We start from the raw sequence: 27,184 nt of genomic DNA, 5'->3' as shown, positions 1-27,184 counted from the left end.
GAAGTTCTTACAAATTCACATTTTGCCTCCAAGCAAGGGCTTTCCACCCACTTCAGGCGAAGCATAAAAAGTACTACAATACGTCAGAGTTTAAGTCGAGATGCTATTAGTGAGGTCGAATGTATAAGCTTTACTTTCAATAACGATAATTTTGGAAATTTCTTTATTTCGATGTAACAAAAGATCTAAATTGATAAAGGTCTTCAACGTCATATTAAGGAAGTTGCTCAAAATGAGCAGACCCTTGCACACTGTTTAGCATTTCCAGTTCTCTTTTGATGATATTAGTGATAATACTTCGAAATAAAACTGATCTTGTTCTGGGGCTTCACTGCCCAATTATTATTACTTATGATCTGGATTTTACGTACCGGTTCCATTAAAAACCTCAACGTCATGTTCCTGTAAGTAATTTAGTAATTTCATTAAAATCAGACAACCACGATTGTCAGGAATACATGTATTTCGTCTATCTACTCTATGTATTCCTGGCCTGATATAGTGTGTGTTCGTGTGTGTACTGAAACTTAGTTCTACAAAAATCTAAAATAAATAGAAATCTGGGTTTGCGTGTGCTGACAACCAACGCTGGAAAAAATTATATATCGAATAAGCTGCCATCGGAGATAGGGAGTTGCCTATCCTCTAAGCGTGAAAACAAATATCCTCACGCACATCACTGCCTTCTCTAATACTAGGCCTTGAAATGTACAACAGAAGCATTTTTATGTGACATTTTGAATTTGCGCTTAGTAACCGTTCTGGAGCAAATTTTTGCGATGACGAAAGTAAATTCGTACTGCGCAGTCTCGCATGACGTCTTTCGCTTATATCGGACCAGAGTGGGAAACTAAACTAAACTAGAGAAGTATATCGTTAAAATATTGGAGTTAATGTATGGACTCTAGTTATCCTTGAATTATCTTAGTGGTCCAAAGGACCACTGACCCGCTCCGATTTATTTTTTAAACTGGTCATTTGCCGTGCGCCACAGCCTTATTTCCCACGCTCTGGCAGACTATGGGTGCAATTCGTCGCTAAAATGATCCTCGGGTATGTATGATTGTATTTTTCATCAAATTCAGTTAAATCTGAAGCCCAACTACAATGGATAGATCAATATGCTTGGATCGTCTCTCAACCTAGATCCAACGCAAAAGCTTTGAGTTTAATACATTTGCTAGATCGTCGGGATATAGGAATCCCAGAAATTATTTCACGAACATTTTAATTGATATTGCAGATTTTGTTAGGGAAACAGTACACACCATTGCGAAACGTTGTTCATTGATGATACTTGTACATTTCATTCTACCATATTTTGCGAAGGCTTTAAAATGTAAATACATTTTACCCACACTGTGATAAATGCCTTTTTATGTTTTAACAAGCTTTTTGTCGTTTGCATTTTAATGGATCTTTTTATTTAAGTCAGCTGCTATATTTTTACTTTAACCGTTGTCTTGCAAGCTTTCAACAAGTTTTGAATTTGCCGCCAATTTAAAACCTTAGAAAAGCGACATCTAGCGCCATTTGTGAAATCCTAACTGCCATTCCTCTTTTATTCGTATTGCAAGACCTAGTATTAGAGAAGGCAGTGCACAAATATAATTTGTGCTCCCTGCCCATAGCCCACTCGATCACGCGTAACACTACGCAAGATGCAGAGCAGCGTCCGTAAGCATGGATCGAGTGGGCTGTGCAATGCCTGGCCAAGTCAGCTGACTTAGGTGAAATATTTATCATTTCTATGCGACTTAATTCTAGATATTCTTGAACGAATCATCTTGTGAACATTTTATAAGACAGGCTTCTGGCGCTGGGTTTTTTTCTTTTCCAAATTTGTTCTTTTAATTAAAAAAAATAATTTCACCCATTTTTTCATATCTTCAGAAATTTAGTAACGATAGTGTGTTACAAATTTATCCAAAAATTTATATTAATTAACACACTGTAAAATGTTTTCTCAAGTAACTTTAGAATATGCACTAAAATGAGCATTATATAAATAATTAAAACTTTAATTGTTACCTAATAAAAATGATTGGAAGAACCACAATCTATCATTAACTTTACCAGCAATTTAAACAAAAAACTTGTCTTTATAGCGGTTACTGTTGGCTGGTGGCACTAATAAATAGTAATTAAAAATGTAACTGTTACCTAATAAAAATGATTGCAAGAGCAGGAATAAAAAATAATGGTTGGTTTGTTGACAGGGTTTAGTGATCATGTGATTTAATCTATCAATTATTTTACCACTAATTTAAACAAACAAAATGATCTACGTAGTGGTTTTCGTTGGTCGGTTACACCTGATATAATCTCTGTAGCGTTTACCGTTGGCAAATTGCCCATTGTTTATTGTTCTCTTAGGTAACGTTAGAGTGGGCGCAAAATAATTAATAATTCAATTATTGCCCAGAAAAAATGATTGGAAGAGCCTGAATTAAAAATATTGGTTGATTTGGTGACAGGATTTAGTGATAAGTGTGATTGAATCTATCATTTATTATACAAGAAATTTAAATAAAAAACTGATCTTCATAGCGGTTATCGTTGGCTGGTGACACCAGTCGAGAAACCAGGGAACGAACCCTTGTGCGTAGTTTGCATTAATCTACTTTAAACAACAAAATATTATTTAATTTAAATTACCTAATTAGTTCAAATTAGCGGTTATCGTTGGCCGATGGAACCAGGTGAAACACCTTAAAACGAACGCAACACGGCCAATTGGTCTCTAGTCTACAATCAGCTGTTTTGAACTTTTGACAGAGGCTTAGTGAAATCCGCGTTTTTAAAAATTATCGGGTAAAATTCTTTTGTATTAAATTATAATAAAGTTGAACTTACGAGAATAAAATAAAATTCGGACTAATTAACCCCTTCTTGGAGCCTTAAATTTTTCATATTAACTTTACGCAAGGAGACCCAGCTTTAGACTCACCCAGTGAGTCAGGCCTCCTTGTGTTACACTTGAAGCCCAGGCCTCCATGTGCAAATGCAATGAATCCTCTTAGTCTGTAAACTATGTATTATCCCTAATTATCTTAATGTTCAATTTATGGAGAGGATTAAGTTCTAGATTTTTATTTGATACATTCATAATAACGTTATTTTAACCCTCAATACCTTTACATTCATACTTGAGTAGCACAGTTTTTAGAATGATAACTTAATTTAAGGATGTTGTCAGTTTGTAAATCTCGTTAGTTGAGTTCCTCATTAGAGAAGGTCTGAAATTTAAATCACTTGTCAGAGACTGGAGGTGGCAACATTGACTGACAGACTCTCAATGGGTATTTAAGAAACTGGGATACATTTAAATTGAAATTCTAAATTATAATTAAATACTTTTTGTTTGATACCTCGATATTATCGTAATCAATCCTTGAATACGTTAATTTCGTTTTACGTCAAGAGTTTCGCATTTCTTACACCTGTTGTCGTTGAGTTGTTGATTATATTTTATAATTATCTTTGAGCAATTCAAATGGAGCCTTAAATTTTTCATATTAACATTAATTAAACCATGAGTATGTTGATTGCGTTTGTCATTAATGGTATCGCCGGAATTAAGTTATATTTAAACACCTGATTAAACTACCTAATCATCGATCATCCGTTAAGCCTTAGACTTTGCCATAAGCAGGCGACAATCTAGACGGAGTTTGCAGTCTATTTATGATATCTCATTTTGCCCTCTATTGGATCTCTCAACACTATCGTTAAATTTATTACTTAAATATAATAATCATATTAGCTAATTATAATTATTTAACTTTAAATGAGTATGTTTCAATGATTTCATTTACATTGCTAAAAATAATTAAGCGCGCGCCACCCTCCCCCAGGGAAAATGCTCTCTACCCTCTCTCTCTCTCTCTCTCTCTCTCGTCTCCGGCAGTCAGGCTTACAATATATAGCTGCAGCTAGTTGCGGGCGTCGGGGAGGGGGGTCCAGATCCTTCTTCCTCTCTCTCTTCTCTTTACTCTAACTTAACTCTGGTATTATACTAACCGAGCGTGGCACAGATGGCTGGGGCAGGCGCCTTCACTGGCGTCTAGTATGGAGCAGGAGGTCGCGGGATCGGTTCCCGGTGTGGCAGAAAAATAATTTCGATTGAAATAATATACATTAAACCACCTATAGTCTGTCAAACGAAAGAAGAGCCCTGAGAAATTTGTCCAAATTGGTGTCGCCACCATCGACCCCATAGTAATTTATCAACTTGTTTTGTATTGTCAATAGTCGTCTGTAATATGGTCTGCTATAAACAGATTGGCTTAATCGCAATAGAACCAATTCATTTTGCAATATATATTTAATATGTTTATGTTTCATGGTTTTTTACGATCATCGAGTATTAAAGAATATAAACCAAAATTAACGACAAGACACCAGTTTTATCTTTGTTGAACTAGCTTTGCAATATATTTCAATGACATAAGTTAAAGTACTTGTCATAAATTGCAAAATGTATTAGATCTATTGCGATTGAGCCTATCGGTTTATAGCAGACTATATTACAGACGACTATTGACAAAACAAAACAAGTTGATAAAGTACTATGGGGTCGATGGTGGCGACACCAATTTGGACAAATTTCTCAGGGCTCTTTTTTCGTTTGACAGACTATTGGAGGTTTAATGTGAACTATGGGTGAATTTGGAATTGAAAATTCGCGGGAAAATTCAAAAGGTTTATTTATGTCGAAACTCATCAGGTCACACCAAATCCAGCCAGCCTTCCTAATGGGTTTGGAACAATCGCTTTCCAGCTCTAAATAGCGGCAAAACGAAAAACGGCCTTTCTTCTCGGTGCCATAGACAACTCGGATCTTCTCTTTAAAAGTTCTTCCTAAAGGAACATTTTTGCATTTCAAATTTATTCGAAAATATAAGGTTAGGGGTTTTTTAATATCGGCCCACCATTATTGCTATCTTTTTTTCAGTATTTGTGTCTTTTTAACAAACCTATTGTTACAATTGTATCACTTGTATAATGGGATCGGCAATACCGCAACGTTCAGCCTGAAAATCAGGATGGTAAATGTTTGGAACTGTCGTGTCAAAACATTAGAGGTCCAAACATCCAGCGGTGTCACGTGTCAAAAGTTAAAGATAAAGCGCATAGACAGCCAGAAAGTGAAGAACATTAACCCATTCCTACCTTTTCCATCGGTATATATAGTCGTGTAAAATTAGAAGCAGGGTGGAGCCTCGTTTTCAACTATCAATGAAATCTGAGCTAAATTAGCTTATTATTTATGTCAAGTGACAAGCGCAAAGTAGTTCACGATAGTAGCGGCTCCTGGAGATAATGAGGAGTACTAAACTCAACTGTAGGCTTAACGGTTATTTTTCTTTTGGGCACTTTTCGGTTAAATTTTAGTGGGATATTCCAGTTTCTTTAATTAAGTTGAATTTTTATATTGTTTGCGACATTATTTTTTTTTATTATTATTGAAATGTTAAAAAGTCAGCGCTTTCAGTACAGAAGCCGAAAACCAGAGCAACCAATGTAATTTCTACGTTAAGGTTGTCCGCAATGTTCGTTTACATGCCTTAATGGACGAGGATTAACTAAGATAGCAAGAAATTTGTCTTACCATGCGTGAACTAATTGAAACCTATCCACTATTTTTGAGAATGGTACTGTTTTCTGACGAGGCTACATTTCACAGGTATGGTACGGTACAGCCAAGGGCCACTAAACTAAGAGGACATTTCACCTCAATACAATCGGCTCGTCTCTTCAAAAAAACGGGCTCCTATGTGAGTTAGTAAGGGAAAAGGGGGTTGAACCGGAACTCATTACACGTACCGCAGCGCCATCTACCCTGAAATAGATTAATTCCGGGAACTTTGACTCTGTCTTCTGCTACTGTTTATAGCGAGGGCTCGCGTGCTCAGATGTTTACATTTTTACCCAACAGTTAACTAGTGTTGGGATTCAATTTTTTAGTTTAACTTTATAACTAAAATGGGTGTATATATATTTTCAATATCAATAACAATTATAAACTTTTACATTTAAAAAGTAAACTAACCATCTAAAACCCTTAAGAGCAACGCACAGCTATACCAGATAGCCATGGACATAGCAATACTGAAGGAGTAGGGTTGTAAATTTTCCGGAAAAATAAAACGCGGAAAATTTTCCGGAAACCTTTCCGCGAAGTGGAAAATTTTCCGCTAATCGGAAAAATATAAAACTATCAATTAAGTGAGCTTTGAGTCAATTTATCAAACTTTTAAAGATTTAAAACATTCTCCAGTTATTTTGCCATCTTTAGTAGATAGCCAAATATTAGTGGTTGATTTTCCCATAATTTGTGACTTTAAACAGGGTTAACAAACTTAATAACATTAACAACATAACACCTCGTTTCCCTTACAATGACGCAGACGATCACTATTCTTTAGTTTCACTTAGGTCTCGACTCTCTAACGCCTTATACCGTCATAAGAGCAAACAGTAACCCTATGCATGCAAGCGATAGCCATTGAGTGAGCTTTTCCTATAGAGAATAGGGTCACTAGACTCTGTGCCCTTGGACAATTTTTTCCCCTCCGAATTCACCGAAAACAAAATAATGAATGTTTTGAAAATAAAGGCAATTGAAAAATTTTAAAGTATTAACATTCTAAATGAGAAACCGGTAGCGGAAAAATATAGCTTGGTACTTTTCCGGAAAATTTTCCGACTTACAACCCTATGAAGGACCGATGGCAGAGAGAGAAAGTTAAAAAACAGTTGTTAATTGGCCTTCTAGCGGCATATAGTAGCAAGCCGGAAAGTGGGGGGGGGCATACGGGAGGGGAATCAACGTTATATAGAGGGAAACAGTTAACGCCATATTTTTTCTAGATGGCGCTAGCTTTTCCGGGATTTGACTCGGTATTTTCATAACCCCCCCCCCCCTCCATTTTAGGGCTGAAAAGGTGAATTTTGCTTTGTCCATGAGATAACCCTCCTTTCTCGAGCTACGGGATATTTAAAAATAGATGCGTTTTTCAATAATATTGTTTTCCAGCCTCACTCGACTTGTTACCGAAATGACGTGCTTCCGCTTTTTAAAAATATCCGCTATAGGCAACACCAGTAAAAACCGTTTTTCTAGTGAGACGCCCGATAACAGAGCTGGAATTTCCTCTTAGTTTATGGGCCCGTGAGGTACAGCGGCATAACGTAACAAAATTCTCACTGGTTACGACCTCATTACCATCAAATGCGATGAAAGGTAAATGTTTGGGTAGGCATTCTGGGAAACCAAATTATCGGACCATTCTCCTTCGACGAGAACATCACTGGAGATATTTACATGGACTTCATGCCTCATGGGTTTAGTGCTTGCAAATCTATTGCAAGAAATGGGCAGTAGTTTTGAAGAGTGCTTCCACCACGATGATAGACACATCAAACATTTACGTTGAGATGTTTACCAAACAGATTAGAGGTAATTTGAGGCCTTAGCTCTAAGACTAATAGGACTATGCTTAAAAACATTTTGTTGCATTCAGCATCTTCCCCAATATATCTTTCGTACCTTTTCATTTGAATGCAATAAAACCTGAATTCCAAACATTTATTTACACCCTGTATAAGAGGTCTATAATTTAGTGTAGTGACGTAATTCGTTGGCAGTATTGGGTGTTGTCCATAAAGGAAGGTGTTGGTGTTTTCTCGATCACACTGCGTGTCTTGCGCAACCATTTGCCATGGAGCGTTGGAATTTCTAAAGGCTTCAGCGGTTCCCGATGCGAATTTTCACATCAAAGCGTTCAGCGTATGAGCGTAATCGGTAATATTCGCCTTGGAAGATGCGCGTTCAATGTTAAAAGATAGGGACGATTCCGTAGTTTAGTGGTGCTTATGAAAGCCTTACCCCCCACAGATTTGTAAAAATCTCGGCGCAAAGCTCAGTGGCGGGTTTAACGGTAAGCGGACTAAGCGGCCGCTTGGGGCCCCGTGATGCCATGGGGCCCCGAATTGAGCAGAATTAATTTTCTTCCATTAAAAATTCCTTTTTCCAAATAAAAAATGGAAGAGACTATGTAATAAAAACGAAAATAGCTGTTGATTTCCACTCATTCACGAGAAACACTAGGCCTATTAACCGGAGACATACTTGTTTTCTTGAAAATAACTCGAATACACTACGCCTGCGCCAACCAGGAGACCTCTGATTGGCTGCGAGACTGCGAGACTGCGAAAATCTTTGACACGCCAAAGATTTTCGCGAGGTTTGCAAGGCCTTGCGAGCAAAGCTTTGGCGCAAATTTCTGTAGTGTAAACGATCCGAGCGAAGCGACGTACCGCGCGTGCCAGCGTTACGTAGCTTGCGACGCGAAAAAAAAGCCATGGTGTGGACGGACCTTAATAGTTTTAAAAGGAAAAAAATGACGAATATTTTCCCTTTCAGTATTATACCAAGAAGGGATTTATATAAGAAGACCTAAGTCGCGAGATTTTACGCTTCTACTCTTACGCCGGTGTCAGTGGACAATTAAGTCCCACCCCTTTCATGTCCGTCATTGCTCTGCGCTTTCCCATTGGATCCCATGGGGATAGGTCATACGGACGCGAATGATTCCGACTGGAGAAAAAGCAAACCTCGAGCAAAGAAAACAGAAAATGGAGGCTACCTGCGGTGCTGAAACTTTACGACGGTTGCTTTTAATTGCAATGAATAAGTTAGCTTTTGAACATACATAACTTGATGGATTTTGAATGTGTCTCAACGTCAAAATCGTTCGTTCTGTAATTGTTTCTATATCGAATCAAGTGTACCTATGATTTCGCGAGTTCCAAAAACCAAACCAAGGCTTAACGAAAAGGTAAAAGAAATATATGGTGAAAAACAAATAGCGTTTTTCTTTGCTGTAAAACGAGGTGATCCGAGACGGCGGTGCGTCTTACAATGACCAAGTCGCTCACTCCCGGTTTCCTCCCGAATTTATCCCAACCGCGCCGAGTCTAGAGACGGAGCGCCTGAAGACGTCGCAAAAAACGCTCTGAAAAAACTTTTGTCTTTCATTCGGAGCAACTACATTCGGTCCTCCGAGCTAGAGCGATGACGTTACACGTAAATTTGGAGCGCTCTCGGAGCGCTCTCAGGTGACCCAAAAAAGACGGTATAAGATAAAATATTAAGTCTCGGCTCCTTTTCCACCCCCCTCCACCCATTAAAGGGTGATTGTCGACTATCACGCGCGCACCGGACGCTATTTTACGCCTTCTTATAAAAATTCCATCTTAGAACTACTATTTAATTTTAATATCTTGAGTTTGGGGGCCCCAAAATGGTTACCGCTTGGGGCCTCCACTTGACTTGAGCCGCCACTGGCAAAGCTATCTCAGTACATGCTTATGATATCCTGTTTGGTTTTGCAGGAACTAGTAGTGTTGATGTAACAGATGGATAAATAATGTCACGTTTCCTGGAATGAATAGACTAATTACAGAAAACAACGCCTGGTGGGGTGCTCCACTAAAAGTGGGGCTGTAACGTTGGAAACAGCGCTACAAGGGGCTCTTAGGAGTACCAAAAACCCCCGGTGTTCAATGATAATATTTCGCTTTACTCCCAATGAATGTGATACATTTTCAATGTGAACCGAAACTAAGGAGCTTGCGCTCTTTCATATTACAAGTTTCAATGAATCCGGTTTGCCTTTTTTGAAGAATTTTCCGCACAATTATGCGAAATTTTATTTACGGTTTTTTGAAACTTTGGTTGGTGAAAACCAGCCTTTACTCTCCTTTCTCTAAATCCACCCAAGAGAAACGAAACCGGGGGAAGATTTTGTTTACGTTGCCATGGCAACAGATTTGCTATGACAACGGATTGAAGCAAGTAGAAAAGGGGGAGTAAAAATAAGTAAAACAAACTAACTGTAAGTTTTAAAGCCTGGGCGGGAGCACATTTTTTCTCCCTATATTTTTGGATGGAAATTTAGGAGAGCAAAAAAAATAAAATAAAAAAGTTCACCGAAATTGGAATAAGCCACAATTTTTAGCTTTCATCTATAGTATTTAACTGTATTAATTAAATAAATAAGTTGGTAAATCCTTACAGCCACATTCAAGTAGCCGACCGACCAATAAATAACTGCCATCCTTAAATGTCCCAAATCAAAACGTGAAAATAGGAATAAGTAAACTAGCGAATAATTTTAAAACGCCGAAAAGGACTTATGGGTATAGAAGTTCAAATTTTAGGCGTACTATTCATCTATAAAAGTATGATTACTGTACTGAATGAGTGAATGGTCAAAATGTAATGTAATCTGGAACATCTATTACTCAACAGAATTATTTGCATAAAGATTGTGCTGAGAATCAAGCATTGATTGAAGAATCGATTGCTTAGTTAACTTTTACGATGGAATGATTTTAATGAGTTACCTTTCATGCAATATCTTAAAATTAATGCAGTTGTGACGCAATAATGACGTGTAGTTATCAATAAAAATAAAGCATTTGAAGCTGAAGCACTAACTTTTCATGACTCTCGGCCGTGGTCTCCTGAAGTGGTACGGCTGCAGCACAAATAGTTAGAGCAATCATGAAGAAATTCATCTTTCTTCATTGAATTACGCTATGAAAATTATGGCTACTCCTTTGATAATATTTTTTCTTTACGATTTTTTTTAATCTCTATTCCAATAATATTATTTTAATATATATTACATGAAATTTAAGGCGCAAAAGTGTTGTTAAACTTCAATTGCGTACTGCTCTCTTTCTTTACCAATATCGACTAAAGGGTATAGTAGAGCCGTTTATTTGTGACATTATCGGCCTTTCTCCTCTGACTTATTAATTAAGTGTTTTTTACCTTTTGTTCACGCTATTGTCTACACTATGCTTGCGAACAAATGAATATATTTCCCTATTGCGTCCAATCAAATGGTTTTACGCGCTTGCTTAAACGGACAAGTTTTCATACTACTTCTGTGAGTGACGACGACTTTCACAGAGAGGTCTGTTTGTTTGTTTGTTTGTTTGTCCGTTCACAGTTCGCATATAAGAGCAAACGTATTTGCAATATCCGAACCGTGTTCGCAGTTCACAGAAAGCAATATTGGTTTCTATACCATTACCATCGTTATGGTTAAGAAGTACGTGGCGATTGGCTATGGTTACGAGAAGCGTCTAGCCTCCCAATGGCAGGGCTTCCACCAAAGGTTCAAACAATCGCGCATTTTCTTACTAATCACTGTGAATCAATCTTCTTGCATATACCCTAAATTTCCTGAATTGTGAAAAAGATGTTCACTAGAAGTCAAACGTTAGAATAACTATGTCTAAAATGATTTTAGGACTAACGTTTCTTAAAACGACTTATTTTGAATTAAGGTAATTACTAGCGATTAAATAATTTATTTAATTATTTAAGAAAAACATCTTATTTGGGTAGATAGCCCGCGGAGAGGATTATTTTGATTTCTTAACTTGTTTTAGTCACGCATCTACCGTTTGCACATTTAATCGTAAAGATGAGATATCCTTTTCAAAAATATTCTTTCAATTGTATAGTTAAAATTAAGATAAGACATTTCAAAAGCTTCGGATATACAGTAACTTTATTTTATTCCAAACAAAAACATTTGAGTCTGGCGACTGTATGGATATCTGAAAACAACCATCGATTGGTATTTCCGAGCAATAACAACATGTTTCAAGGGTCATCCTGTTGAATATTATCTTAAAAACCATAGCTCTCACCTCTAAGGCTCTGAGAGACAACGGTCGTAACCAGTGAGAATTTTGTTACGTTATGCCGCTGTACCCCACGGGCCACTAAACTAAGAGAAAATTCCAGCTCTGTTATCGGGCGTCTCTCTAGGCAGAGGCAAACAGTTTTTAATAGTGTCGCCTCTAGCGGATATTTTTAAAAGCGGAAGCGCGTCATTTCGGTAACAGGTCGAGTGAGGCTAAAAAACAATATTATTGAAAAACGCGTCTATTTTTAAATATGGAGGGTTATCTCATGGACAAAGCAATACTGAAGGACCGATGGCAGCCCATAGAGCCCCATACTAAGCGACTAAACAACCAATAATAAGCTTACTTCACCTTTTCAGCCCCAAAATGGAGGGGTGCTATGAAAAATACTGCGATATTTTGGTCTCGGGACTATTTGGTATCGTGATTATTTGGTCTCGTGATTATTTCGTTACCTAATTAGTGGCCACCTTTTCCAAAACAAAGGTCCCAATAATTCGTTGCCACCTTTTCCAAAACAAAGGTCCAATTCGTTGTCACCTTTTCCAAAACAAAGGTCCAATTCGTTGCCACCTTTTCCAAAACAATGGTCCCAATAATTTGTTGCCACCTTTTTCAAAACAATGATCCCAATAATTCGTTGCCACAATTTCCAAAATATTCTTATATTAATTAGCTTCCACCTTATTCCAAAATATTCTCCTATTAATTAGCTGCCACCTTTTCCAAAATATTCTCCTAATAATTAGCTGATACCTTTTCCAGGTTATTCTCCTATTAATTAGTTGCCACCTTTTCCAGGTTATTCTCCTATTAATTAGCAGCCACCTTTTCCAAAATATTTCTATTATTGCTAATAAATTGTTCGTGCTAAGAGGCGGGCTTTTCATACTCATTATATAAATAAATTCTTACATCCAAACAAGGTTGGGTTTAGATAGGTTAGGTTTGGTTAGTTTAGGTTAGGTTTGGTTAGTTTGGGATAGGTTTGGTTAGTTTAGGTTTGGTTTGAATGGGTTGGGTTAGGTTAGGATAGGTTAGGATAGGTTGGATTGGGCTGGGTTGGGTTAAGTTATGTTTGGTTTGGTAAGGGTAAGTTAGGTTAGGTTAGGTTTGGTTAGGTTTGGTTAGGTAATGTTTGGTTAGGATAGGTTGGGTTGGGTTGGTAAGGTTAGGTTAGGTTAGGTTAGGTTGGGTTAGTCTTGGTTTGGTTAGGTAAGGTTTGGTTTGGTTTTTTCGGTTAAAATTGACTGGCTTAAATATGATGAAGGGGTGATAATTTTTTTAAAACGAGACTTTCGTGTCCAGAGACCAATTTGTCCCAAGACCCAATTGTACCGGGACCAATTTGTCTCGAGACCAAAGTGTCCCGAGACCCATTTGCCCCAAGACCCAATTGTCCTGATACCAATTTGTGACGGGACCCATTTGTCCTAAAACCAAATCGGCGAGGCCAAATCGGCGAGACCCAAACAGCAAGACCAAATCGGTGAGACCAAATTGTCGCGTACCGTATTTATGGTATACGAATATTTTTAGCGTTGTCCTTGTGTCAAGTTAGCTGCGAAAGAACCTTTTCCAAACTAAAAAAGTAAAAATTGTTAATAACAGACCAAAATCATCACTATGAAAATATTATCTGGAAGCTTTAATGATTATGACTGTAGAAAGAGAAATTTCATCGAGTATGTGGTAAATTCATCTCAATTTATCTAAACAAGGCTCGGTTGTTTCCTTTGCCCTAATATATAAACTCAGAATTAAAATACGTAAGAAATTGGTATTTCAATTTGGTTTGTCAATTCGGGGTACCGGGAATTGAAAGGTGTTGACAAACGATCAGCCAAACATCCTTGGCTACAGCGCCAATATTAGGGCTGCATGAGCCTTTTTGGGGGCCGCGAGCCTACAATGCCCACAGAAAGAAAACAACATCAGTCCGCCCCTGATGAGAACTGTCCGCCTGCAGCGTTACACTCGCTTCTATATCTTCGGAAGCACCAAGAAGTAGGCATTGACCTTCGGCACTACCGTGCTAACCCAACACCCATTTTCAAAACCAGTAACTATAAGCACCCAAAACCCTGCTATAGATTATTAGCTTCAAATCGACCTATCTTGTTTACCCGTTTAAATTTCCTTCCACGCATCATTCCACCGACGATAGGGGTAGGTGCACATTATAGGGGGTTAGTCTGGTTTCCTTAAAGATGCACTGACCCAAAACGCGGCAAAATTCGCCGTTTTTTGTCGGTAACTTGCCGAAAACTTTCGCGCTTTTTTGGTGGCTATAGCACGGAATAGTTTTCGACTTTTCCACAAATTTTTATGGAGAGGAAAGCGGTGGCCAATAGGAAGCGATGAATGCGTGACGTCATAGGCATAGTTCTGGTCAGGTTTTTTCCGACGCCATATATTTTAGGTTGAAGGCGTTTGTGTTGTCAAGTTAACTTTCTAACAAGTTGGAAAAACCAAAATATTACCTTTCCGAGTCAAGAGGTCTACTTTTACAAACTTATTGACCTAGATATGGAATTATTTCTCTTTTTTGAAGTAAAAATTTACGAACTATTGAAGCAGTATTCCAAGAATTGCGAATATACAGTAAAGCAGACGACATTTTACATCAAATAAGGATAAATCTTAGACACATGGAAATCAGTCAATGGGGAAAAGAACAGGAAATGAAGTGTATAAATTTTGGAGAGATATTACCTTTAAGTGGTTGTAAAGGCCCAATTGTCTACGCTTCAGCTGTTTACCCGATATACTCATAGCTACATTCACAACTGGTTTGCAGTGTAAACACTATCGTCTTGTCTCACCTCAACAATGTTCTTAGTTTGCCATCATGCGTGTTAAGGTTAAATAACACCAAAGCTGAGTAGTAGGCAAGTGTCACTCCCCAAACAGTGGCGCGGGAAATTGGCGTGACGTCGGACTTGGCGCGGGGAATTGGCGTGAAATCTCATGATGTCAGACTTGGTGCGGGCTGGTGGGGGAAAATGGCGTGAAACCTCATGATGGTGGACTTGGCGTGAACTGATAGGGGAAAATTGGCATGTAATCTCATGATGGCGTTTAATCTCATGTCGAACACTCGAGATAGGGTTATCTATTCCCGTTGGCTTATCTTATTTTTTGAAGGAAATAATAAATGCATGGTCTCACTGATAGGGATTGAATTATGACGTTTGAAACCCATGTCACGTGTTCAGGAAATTAGGCTTAAGTTAGGTGTCGACTTTCAACAACGTGGATGTAAACCCATGCCAAGTGTTAGGCCTAAGTCGATGTCATATTGACTTTCGACAACGTGGCTGTCATCGTCATGGTAAAACCCCGCCAAGTGTTAGGCTTAAGACGATGTCACATTGTCTTTCGACAACATGACCGTCAACGTCATGGTAAACCCCCGCCAAGTGTTAGGTTCAAGATCATGTGCCATATTGACTTTTGACGATATGCCTCGAACGTATAAAAGACGTGGTAGGTTTGAGGATATGGCATTTTACGAGTCTTCAAGCACTCATCGAAATGTAAGTATACTCTCTCCTTTAGTGTTATGGTTAAATTTAAGTTCGCGTCTTAATTCTGTGTGATTATTTAGGGATAATTCCAACGTTTTCGAGATTTCCTCAACTAAATCGGTCAGCGTAACAGCGGACTGCAATACTAGACTGGGAAATGACGGATGGTTCTACGGGGATTATATTAAGTGAGGACGAGTACATGCAACTTTATGGGATGAGGGATACCGTAAATGAATTTTTTGAGAAGGATGACGCTCAACCTACCACGAGCTTTTTCGAAGGGTCGGTGGACAAGCGAATTCAACTTGTAACTTACCAGGATAGGAAAACGTTAAATATTCGTCAAGTAATCCCGGGTAAAGGAGCCAACTATGGAATTCACTACCCGACTAAGAATGGATTCGCTATAGGATCATACCTATGGGAGAACTTACTGGAAAAACACATTCAGGTGGTTACATTCCTTAGCGAATCAAAACGTGTAGAGAGCGCGATCAAGGAGATGGTTATACAGCAACTGACGGAGCTAATCAAGAATACCTGCAATGGATGTTTTATAGAACATCCATCGCAGATGCAACATGATTGCATAATGATGGAATGGAGTGAACGTGTGGATAATCATTATTCTAATGCCGTGTCAAATTTAAATATAGTTAGGATAGTTAGCATTTTTAATAATTCCTCTTTCTTAAGTTTTCAATTCTGTAAGCAAATGGTTTCTAAAAGCGAATGCAACTCCAAAAAATTCTTGTAAAATATTGTATTGACGCTAATTTAAATAATAAATATTGAAATTTAACATATTCTCATTATTCTAAGTATAAGCATATTTCCAATTGTTAATTAAAATTAATATTCAAATTTAATGGTTTATCTTTATTTGGGATATAGGCATATATATATATATTTTAGAACAATCATTGCAGAGATAGGAAACTGAAATGTAAATAACTGCAACGGGTGTAGGAAATGTTTTTTGGTTAGGAAACGCTTATTGATGAAGCGGAAACAACTAGATATGTTTTCGAAAACATAATAGGCGCGTGTGAATACATGAAAACCTCCAACTACGAGTAAATAGAAGGTCAATACCATCAATAATTTGAAATATAAACCCTGATAGAAGTCTTTCATGGTAAGCCAAGTAAACAGTTACAGTCGGCAATATTTGGGACAATAATCTATGTTCACGATAGGAGACTTGCGAAAAATCAACTAGATTGAAGTTTAAAATCCCGTCTCGAAGCATGGCGCTAATTGTCACGTGATACAAGTGTGAAATCCCCTGATCTGCGAGAGTTTAACATCTTATCATGCCAAGAGTATAAAAGCTCCAGCGTTTACATCAGCTATTCATTTTATGTTCTGGTCAACTTCCTGACTGTTCCTTAGTTTCTATTAGCCATTCTTTGCAGAAGGTAAGTGAAACTTTTACGGTTTAACACCGAAAATACTTGTAATTATCTTTGAGATTAAGATAGATTTTTTACTGTCTTTAAGACATAGTTATTTCCGACCCCAGATTAAGATAGATTTTTATTTTTACTGTCTTTAAGACATAGTTAATTCTGTCCCGAGATCAAGATTGATTTTTTTACTGTCTTTAAGAGAGAGTTAATTTTTAGAATGTTTAAGTGCGATGTTTGCGAGCGCGAGTATGTTAGATCACGGGACCTTACGAGGCTTAGAAGGGAAAAGCATGAGGGTGTTGTGTTTAAGTGCACGCATTGCCCAAAGAGTTCCACGAGACGCACCACTTTAACTTCCCACGTGGCCGGCAACCACTTAAAAGGTAGAAAGCGTGCTGTCTTCAACCTATCTAGCTCTAGTTCGGACTCTTATTCATCCCCTAGCCCCGATTCTCCTACCCTTAAGGATTTAAGCATGGAAGAGTTAAATGCCCAGGAAGCCCGAGCTAGGCGCGAGCTTATCATGAGTAGGGGGAATCGTTTAACCCCTCCCGAGGTCAAGCGGTCAAAACTAACCCATTCCACTCCAAATCCTATTCTCCCAACTCCTCCCTCTGTTTTTGGCTCTCGTTCGAAAGTCGCCACCCACTCCTCTCCTGATTCAGTTCCCCCCACCTCTCCCCACGTTTTTGGTTCTCCTTTTGGCGACACACTGTCGTCGGACCTTGCGTCCCAAAATCTAGATGAACTACCTGACGATTTGAATCGTGCACTGCATGAGTTTATGGAGCGGGAAGAGGATTACATCGAAGTCGTCACTCCCCCACCACCTAGGATCGCATGTTATAATTGCGACAAGTGGTTTAACAGACAAAACGAGACCGATATGCACATGCGCGAGCACGTCCTAGGTGTTGAAGAGTGCGCAGCAGATGGGACCAGTCAGGAGGGAGACTTTCCGGAGCTTTCGAGCCAGGAGGCCCGTGACCTTAACCTTTTCATGGACGGGGAGGAGGAGGAGAACTTTCCGGAACTTTCGAGTCAAGAGGCGCGTGACATCCATGACTTCATGGATCAACAGGAGGGTGGAGGGCAACCACCGGAGGAGCCTGAACCTATTGTCGCCACGCCAGAAGATCCCCTTCACGATCAGCTAGAGGAGTTAGAGGTTCTAGGTAACGCTATTTTTTGTGCACGTTTCACACCTTTAGCGGTCGAGACTGATGTAGATCAGTACATAGGAAGGCATAGGCTAGCGATAGAAAATTATTTACGTGATAAATTGTCGAGGGATCGGGGTATTAAGTGGTATTTAACTGTCAGAGCTCGCTACACCCGTGAGTTAGCTAATACTGACGAGGAGGTGGAATGTTTGATCTATCACAGGACCCGAAACTTATCAGTTTTAACGCCTGACGTTATCCCTGAACAGATGGACTTAGGAATTTTGACCCTGAAACGATTAATGGAAGAGTATGAGGGGGCTGGTAGTGGGTGGGTATTAGATAGAATCCAATTTTTTCAGATTATTATTATAACGTAAATTCCGCTTCACGGAGGTACGTACTTTGCAACCCCTAAGAAACTTGCTTTAAAAAAAGCTCTTATCAATGTGCAAAACACAGATAATAAGTGTTTCCTATGGTCAATTTTGGCTCAATTACACCCTAAAAATGAAAACCCCCGTCGCGTAACAAATATCTAGAGTACAGCGATGAATTAGACATACAGAAAAGAGGAAGCAGGCGACCAACGACTTTGAAAAGGATTTCTTCAAGCTGGCCAATAACAGGTATGATCCCGCCCAACCCTCAAGTTATTATTTTACACGTAAATTAATTATTATCTATTAACAGCGTTTTCGGTAAGACGATGGAGAACCTTCGCAACCGAATCAACTTTGATCTTGTACAGACCCGGGAGCAGGCCATCAAGAAGTCCAGTTCTCCTACATTCCAGAGATTCATTATCTTCAGGAACGAGCTGGTTGGAATCCATCGGGTGAAGAAATCCCTCAAGTTGGACCGTCCCATCTATACCGACTTCGCAATCTTGGACTTGTCAAAATTAGTCATGTATGACTTTCATTACAACACGATGCAGGCTAGATATGGCGACGGTGTCAAACTTCTTTTTACGGATACAGGTACCCCTAGGATCATCCACTCTTCAGTGATGAAAACAAGAAGGTGCTTGGGAAGTTCAAAGATGGCATTCCAATCCTGGAATTCTGCGGCTTGCGGCCGAAAATGTACAGTATCCTGTCGGCTAAGGGTGAAAAGAAGACGGAGAAGGGTGTCTGTCGTCGCGTTGTCCAAAAGAAGATCCGGCATGCCCAGTACAAGGAATGTCTCCTAGAGCGGGAGCTTACCAGCGAGGAGATGAAGCGGATCGTAAGCGTAAAACATCAACTCTATTCCGTTACACAGAGGAAATTGGCGCTGAACCCTTGCGACGATAAGAGGTTCATCATCGATGGAATGTCGACGTACGCACACGGTCATTTTAAAATTAAGGATGTTTAATAATTGTTAGTTAATGTATAGTTTTAGGTTTAAATAATGTGTAGTTTTTAGGTTTATATAATTTAATGTTAATTTCTTTTTAGTTTAAATAATTTAATGTATAGTTTTTTTAGTTTTAATAATGTATAGTTTTTTTTAGTTTCAATAATGTATAGTTTTTTTAGTTTCAATAATGTATAGTTTTTAAGTTTAAATAATTTAATGTTCAAGTAGAATGTATAGTTTTAAGTTTTGTTTTTACTCTCTCCCGCAAATGAGTTTTAAGCCTCAAGTTTAAGGTTTCTCATTCTCAATAAAGTTTTTTAAAATACCAATTCTCTCTCTTTCACTTACTTCATACAAATTAGGTAACATTAATTCATTCTATGAGGGAGGGCAGACCCCCAGCGCGAGGACCGGCCGCGCATGCGCGTGTGTAGGAATAAATTCGCGCGCAATTTGAACAAGAAAAATACACACATTTAAATTTAAAAAAACTTTATTGAAAATCTCTTGTACATAAATTCCGATATAATTTTATCGTTGAAATTCTTATCTTTTACAAATTTTAAGCAAATATCATACATTTTAACACCTCTACATCTATACAGTGAAAAATAAATACAGTACCCGCCACATGTCCGACTGGTATTCCCTTGAAATTGTTTTGAAATAAAAGTTACGGTAACACTATTTCTTTCTACGAAATCGTTGAATTGAAACATGTCCGGTGGGTTCCAAAAACTATCAAAGAACTCTATATTTTTGTTACTAGAAAAGTAGATAACAGTCCAATGTTCTCCGCTGGTATCCAACATTCCCATATTCACGATATATAGGGAAGGGAAAGATTTCACAGTTTTAGGTAACATATCAGCGGCGAAAACACCGCGAAAGAGATCCTTGGCGAATTGATCCCTTTCCATAATTCTAGTTATTTGTATAGTGTCCATAATCTTCTACTTGTAATCGTATATGACAGTTCTATTCTTATCAATCTCAACCAAATTCTGAAACTCAGAGTAATATAAAACTGTGATAGTCTGGGGCAAGTCTTTGGCGAATTTTAATTCCAAACGTAGATTACCATTCCTTACCAACGGAAATTGAGAGGTCAAACTATTAAGGTTGGGGCTTAAATCAAAAGCGAATATGCAATTCCCATTGGGGAATTCCTCTCGTGAAATAAAGTTCCCCTCGTCCAATAACCATTGAGAGGTTTAGGTAAAGAGATTGGTATAAGATCTCATATACTGACCACCTGAAAAGTTTGGGGTAAGGGGTTTATGCGAAACACTCGCTTCGTCGAGGTACAGCGCAATATGATTTAAATCAAAAGGTTGAAAATTGAAAGGAGACTTTTCGTAATCACCCAAATACGCATTTTGATCTACAAGAGCGAAAAGAACTCTTTTGGGTAGTTGACCCATGAATAAATTATCTCTAACGCATATTTTTGTACCGCTGTTAATTGAAAAAGAGTTACATTCCGTACGAATAATCGGGTATTTCATAGTTGCCAGTTCCAGACATTTAGCGTGGGCGATTAACACTTCCGATAGTAATTTTACTTCACGGACATACAAGGATGCTACCTCGTAAACCACTTTCCATTTAACTGCACGGCTGCTTGCACGCAAAATTCGTTTGGACTTTTAACAAACCTAAATTAGAGATCCGTTAAATTTGGGAAGTATCAGGGTTGTTGACAAAGATCCAAGTGTACAGTTCCTACCATATCTATTGTCTCTTTTCTAGCGAAGGCCGCTCTTGTTTTAAACCCTTCGTTATCGTCCAACACGTCAAATTTCCCAGCCGTGTCTTTGTAAAACATGGAACTGGTAAGAAAACTGGTTTTGGCAGGTCCTCCGAACGTCACCACCGTTTGAAACATGGCCTTGTAAGGGTAGTTTTATGGTGATGGTGTAACGGATCTCTCTTGAGCCGAAAGATGTACTTCACTGAAAAGACTATGCAGGAAGTTATTTACCGGTCCAACTTTGTCCGCAGCTGCTGGGATTGTTTTTCCATCTGACGGGTCGACAATCCTAACTTGAATATGTAGTAAAGTCTTGGACAAGTCCAAATACGCGTCGGAACTACCAGCCACGGTAAACGTGATTGTCGAATTTTCGTTAATGTTAGAGATGGGACTGTATTCGACCCATTCTCCACTCAGAATGCTATTATTGGTAAGGGGTATGTATTATTGGTAAGGAAGAGTAATAGATAAATAGGTCAAGTTTACTATTGTATAATTTATTTACTCGTAAGCTGCTATGGAGTCAAGTACACAAAGGTTGTCGAGAATTCGTCAGATCTTGGAGATTAATCCCCAAAAACTACTTATTGTATTATTTATTTTGTTGATTTTGGGGGTGCTGGAATTCCTTAATCTCTGGTTTCAGAACTTTGACATAAAAATACGCTTACAGTCTAACAATGGGACAGCCAAGGACAATAGATATTTCGCAATAGCTACGTAAGAAATTTAGTATAAAAAACCCCTGACTCAATAGAGGGGAGTATCATTATTCGAGATGACCTTAAACGTGCAAGATGGAAAATCAAGAAGCAGGCAAAAGGAAGATAGGTGTAACTAGTACCAAGGCTTGGAGGAGGGGTGTTCCTCCTCGGGGGAGTGTAAGATCCCGGTAACTGCGCGTTGAGCGCCGCGAACAAAGCATGTGGGTCGTCGGGATTCATGACGCGACAGTTAGTTCAAGCAAAGGCACAAGTAATTCGCACAAGTACGCGTTTAAGCACAATTGGTAATGTTAGTCTCAACGGATCCTGGCAAGCTCGCCACTTAATGTAACCGTAAAATTTAAACATAGGAAAGGGGGCCTAATTTCACGGCTCACAAAGATATTCAAATTAAAAGAACACTCAGAAGTTCCCAGGTTTCCCGTTTAAAGGACTTATTGTCCATGACTAACTTATATTTACCAAATGATCCATGACGAGGAAGGATAGACTCAGAGTTGGATAACAAAGAACTTTTATTAAACGTTTAAGCAAACAATAAACTGGTGTTTTAAGTTATAAGTCACGACGAAGTTTTATGTCATCAGTGACCGCAAATAATAACACGATCTCTCTGAGTCTAATCTAGTTTCAACGTTTAACACAGGCGATTAAACGATTTATTTCTTTCATAAAACATTTTGGCCAATCTTTGAACATTTTGGTCAAACATAAAAATTGTTCAAAAAGCTTACATAAAGCAAAAGATAAGTATTCAAAATCAATTTGCTGAAGGACCAGATTTTTAAATTTTCAGTTTTATAGTAATAATTATAAAAAAAAATTATTTAAAAAATGCTTATCGTAGTATAGTAAAAAAATATCTTAGTTGATAAAGATAGAAAAAGTATAAGATAATAGAACCAAATGGAATGCCTGAAGTACCAGATATTGAAAATTTTTAGTTTAGAGACATGATTATGAAAAACGAAATAATGGAAAAAAATTGTTTTTTTTTTCGTTTTTTCACCATGATTCCATTTGCCCAAAATATTATAACATGAGCTTTAAAATTTTTTCGACATTGCACGTTAGAGCAGAGAATTTTAGATTCACATGCAAATTTAGACAAGAAAATTAATACTATGAAAATTGTTACAATATAAAAGCTTTAAGCAAGGTAAGACAGCAACGGCCCCCTTGCTTTTTCGTCTTTACATATCTTTGATTTTCCCTCTTTAAGTCTCAATAATAGGGACGCTATTTTTCCGCGCTTTAAGTAATCAGATTTTAAAATAAAGTGATTATTTTCCTTATATCTGCGCTATTAATTCTAATTTTTTGACTTGCGAACCAAAATATCGCGCCAAAAATTCGATGGGGTCAGCTTCGTGTCTATATATTTTTAGGTATTAATTACAGTTTTGGTATAAAGTTGAACTTGAATTTTGGAGACCACGAAAATCTGAGATTGCATTCGATCAGTAAGGTATAAATATTCGCCAATACATAACACAAAAATATGCCTATCGTTGTAGTTCACAAACCTCAACATGAAAACGAGCTTGGCGCGTGCTAATGTGACTCCTCAATGGGATAATGTAAAGACTACACGAACAATTTTTTTAATCATTTAAGTTGTTAAAATAATGTCAAAATCATTAAAGGAATAGCAATGTTGTTTAAAAATTATATCAAATTTAAAGAAAACCTTACTTTTTTGAGAGTTTAAACTCTTCTGATTCCAAAAATATGCTTGATAAATATTTAAATATGCGGGAAAAAATGGAAAAAAAACTTCGAAAACTTGAAAATTGGGGGTCAAAAGCAAATTTGCGGAGAAGATTTTTGGTGGGTTTTTCTCTTTGATACGTCACTCACATACGTCACTCACGGCATCTCGTGGAAAAGCCAAGCGCGAGCGCCCGAGACTCCCGAGTCCACTAATGCCGCGCGTATCTGAATAAAATAGGCTTAACGCGGCGCGGTGACACTAACATGCGTCACGTGAGCGACATCTAGAGAGAATATTTCTCCTTACTACGTCATCAAACGAAACCAAATTTTAACGAGGCTTTTTCCAAACACAACACTTTGATTGCAATTTTAAAAATTGCTAAGAAACCAAATAAAAAAGTAAACATATCATAATAAACTAGTTTTTTCAAGCATTTTTTACGCATTTTAAGTTTGTGGATGACGAAAATTATGTCACTAACACTTTAACAAAACTTAGGAAACCTTATCCATTATTAGTTTAAATATTTACAACGTCAGTCTTTAGCAACACATGAGTGACATTCTTTTTGACTTTTATAAATTCCAAATTTTTTACGTTGCTCATTACTTAATCACTCAACGAAAACCAGATTTAATTTGAAAGTCTTTTCTCTTAAAAAACAACACTCACCAACGTAACTTGTTAGTACAGAAAACACTATTCCACCTTGATTTTCAAACAGCTTTAAAATTTCATCAAATAGCTTTTAACGTGCGAAAAGACGTGAATTTTGTTTCACTTAAAATTAAGGGCGGGTGTTAAGTCATGTCTTCAAGCCCTAGCGGCGCTGAAGAATAGCCAATAGCATAAACCCCAGCTTTAGCAAGCACGATATCGATACTTCTTGTTTGTTACTGGTTGTTTTTAATAAGCTAAAAAGAGAAGGAACATGGCGCTCGTATGCAGATTAACTCTATTTTAGATTTTATCCTCAATACCTAGCAATATCTAAATATTTACGACTAAACTTCGAATACCTAACTGTTTAGAAATCGTTTTGGATTTGATCAGCTGTCTTAAAAACCCTTAATAACCTGGTTAATTCTTATAATGTTCCCATCACCATCCGTGTTTAATGAAACATGAACATTGTCAGTATCTCTATGGTAAAGACGAAAGAAGCGACTCCAAGCATTGCCGCCCACATTCCCAGCTTGGCTGCAATGTCCTTGAACCTTAGTACATGTACTTCATTCTCATTCTCCGAATGGTCCAATACGATGTGGTAGTCTCTCTTAATGGAGCGTAGCCACGGTGTCAATTGGCCAGTTTCGAAGAACGCCCGCAATCTGTAATCTTGAATGGGTCATAATTGAGCCTAATAATCAGATCTTTGAGCGCCGTTCAATTTCTTTTCCATTACGTTTACGATTCTAGTTTCGTTGTTTGAAACTCTATTAATTTTACGGGAACAAAGTCGAGGGTAACAGCTGGTAAATTAAATACGTCGTCTTGAGGAGCCTCTCCCAATTATTTAGATCTATTTATATAGATTTAGGCTGAACAATTGATAATCAACGCTGAGCCCAAAACCGATTTAGGAGACTGAAATAGGCAAGGAAGTTACTCTTATAAACAATGATTATTCCAATCCTTCGCCATCTTGGTGGTCACAGATGGCATCACCTTTCGTTATTGAACAACGTAAGCTCATTTCAACCGATTTTACTAGTAATTAGTACAGACACTCCCTTTAATCTGTGAAGATACCCTCATATAAGCGGTTCTCGTATGAGCGGATCCTATGATAGCGGTTCTCATAACCGCGCTTCCCAAAATAGCTCTTTCCTCAAAATTCCGTTTACCCATAATGACAGGTCCCTGTACAGCGCTTCTCGTAAACCTCGGGGGTTGCAGCAATTTCCTAGAGAGCACTACAACCAGGATTTGAAAAAAAATTGTAATTTAGGATGGTTTATGATGTGGTATTTGAAATTAATTAGTACGAGATCAGTAACAATAATTAGATCAGGTTAAATTTTGTTATTTGAAACCCTAATAGCATTAGGTCAGGTTAAGTTTGGTTATTTTAAACCCCAATAGTATAAGATTAAGTTGAACCAGGTTTATCTTGATTGGTAAGGTCAAATTTGCTTGTTTTTGACAGTTAAGTTTAGGATACTTTATAAGTAATATGTTAAGTTACTTGACAGGTAACGTTAGGCTACATTTTTGATAACTAATTTTAGGTTTCTTTCTACTTTATAAGTAATTTTAGGTTTCGATGCACTTGATAGGCTATGATATTTTTTACTTAAGAAAACGGTAGGATTAAGAATGGTTCAAAATTGTAGTTAAAAACCGCTATTGGCTAAAACCGCAACCGCTCTTTCTAAAAGAGAACTTTTGAAATACACCGCTGTTTTTCAGAACAGCGGTTCCTATTTCGGGTACTGATTTTACATGTTACACCCTTCCTATCAACGGGCCTAAGTTCGATTTGTCGTCATCGTTTAAAATAGCGACCAGAAAAGAATAAAAACGTCCCAACTGGCAACGCCGGATGCCTTTGTTGCTAGTCTTTAATAAAGTTCTACTAATTGAGACCTTAATTAGTCCAGATAACAGTTTCTGCGATTTTTAAATGTTATAATGAAAAACATTAACACGCAGAGTGTTACTGAACTATGATAGTAAGGAAACCAACCTTCGGTTTATATACTTCAGAGCTTCAGGATTCATACTTTCTTTTGCCAAAAAATCCGTCGGTACCTCGAAGTACTTATCATAACCAATGTAAAGATCCAGAAGAATGTGTTCTTTATCTAAGTGAACGGACGCCATCTGAAAAAGAGATATATCCGCAAACCAAACTTCATTTCCTCTAGATAGTTTTTCGAAATTAGGAGATGTGTTATCTTGCCGCCACAGTTTGCGGCAGAGCATTTTCTTTGCAGTTACAGTCTGAAATGATTCGAATATTACTTTGAATGACTCTAAAAATCTTCTTCGAAAAAAAGTATAAAATCCTAACCCCTCGACAAACTTCATTATCAATTATAGGTCCAGGATTTATATAAATCGGGATGTCCTCAGATAAACTCAAGGCATCGGTTACACTGTTGATATTTTCTCTTTTCTGAGATTAGTAGTTGGCTTTCAAGACTCCGTTGAACAAATTGACGATAATGACAATTATCAAGATGAAAGGTCCAACGCTGAAGCGAATGGCTTGTGACGAAGAAATATCGAACCCTATAAGAGCAAAAATTAAGCTTACTCTCAGTATGTTTTCGTTATTACATAAAACGAGAAAAATTACAATTGCGAAATTAACGTGTTTTAGTAGTGATTTAAATGATACCACCTAATAATTTTAAACCTCGTAGTTTTTGAGCATATATTTTAAATTAAATATAACATCATTTTAGCGCCTAAACCACCGCCAACCCTGAACGACCTTTACTCCCGGAAAACGCTAAGAAAAAACTAAGTTTGATCATTTTAGCACTGTCAAGGGCAGGGCTTTAAAGATTACGCATATTCAGTGTCTAATGTTCAGCCGTGCACACCGATTACACTGAGTGAGTGGCCCCTCGGCGCTAGCGGGTGTCAAGCCACAATCATGTACACGAATATGATTTATAGTTTTAAGTTATGAAGGTTGGCGGTAGAGTCCGGAAATTCATTAATATTAAGACTGAAGTTAAAGACATTGAACGGTATGCGAATTTTCAATTTCATATCATATTTTACCACGAAAGTGGTATTGTGTTACACTTTCAAGTATCTACTTTCAAAATATCAAGT

General features: G+C 37.8%; 1 protein-coding gene across 1 annotated transcript; it reads right to left on the bottom strand.

Moving 5' to 3' along the window:
* Positions 1 to 20,408: 20,408 nt before the first annotated feature.
* On the bottom strand, positions 20,409 to 21,894 carry LOC149676423 (uncharacterized). Its single transcript, XM_089838729.1, has 4 exons — positions 21,734 to 21,894; positions 21,179 to 21,371; positions 20,924 to 21,085; positions 20,409 to 20,840 (listed from the first exon to the last, which is right to left on the bottom strand). Exons 1-4 carry the CDS (start codon positions 21,892 to 21,894, stop codon positions 20,409 to 20,411), a joined length of 948 nt encoding a protein of 315 aa, XP_089694855.1.
* Between the last annotated feature and the right edge of the window lie 5,290 nt (positions 21,895 to 27,184).

Source organism: Phalangium opilio, unplaced genomic scaffold (assembly GCF_054372755.1).
Source record: "Phalangium opilio isolate 3A_F unplaced genomic scaffold, DU_Popi_V2 ptg000046l_1, whole genome shotgun sequence".
NCBI classification, from domain to species: domain Eukaryota; kingdom Metazoa; phylum Arthropoda; class Arachnida; order Opiliones; family Phalangiidae; genus Phalangium; species Phalangium opilio.
This window is presented reverse-complemented; position numbering and strand designations above follow the sequence as displayed.

Excerpts from the sequence above, each read along its gene's own strand:
- LOC149676423 (XM_089838729.1), bottom strand. The coding sequence starts at position 21,894 with ATGAATCCCGACGACCCACATGCTTTGTTCGCGGCGCTCAACGCGCAG. Across the intron at positions 21,372-21,733 it reads TTCCATCTTGCACGTTTAAG|CATTCTGAGTGGAGAATGGG; the intron begins GTCATCTCGAAT and ends TACCAATAATAG. Across the intron at positions 21,086-21,178 it reads CTGCGGACAAAGTTGGACCG|GCCATGTTTCAAACGGTGGT; the intron begins GTAAATAACTTC and ends TACCCTTACAAG.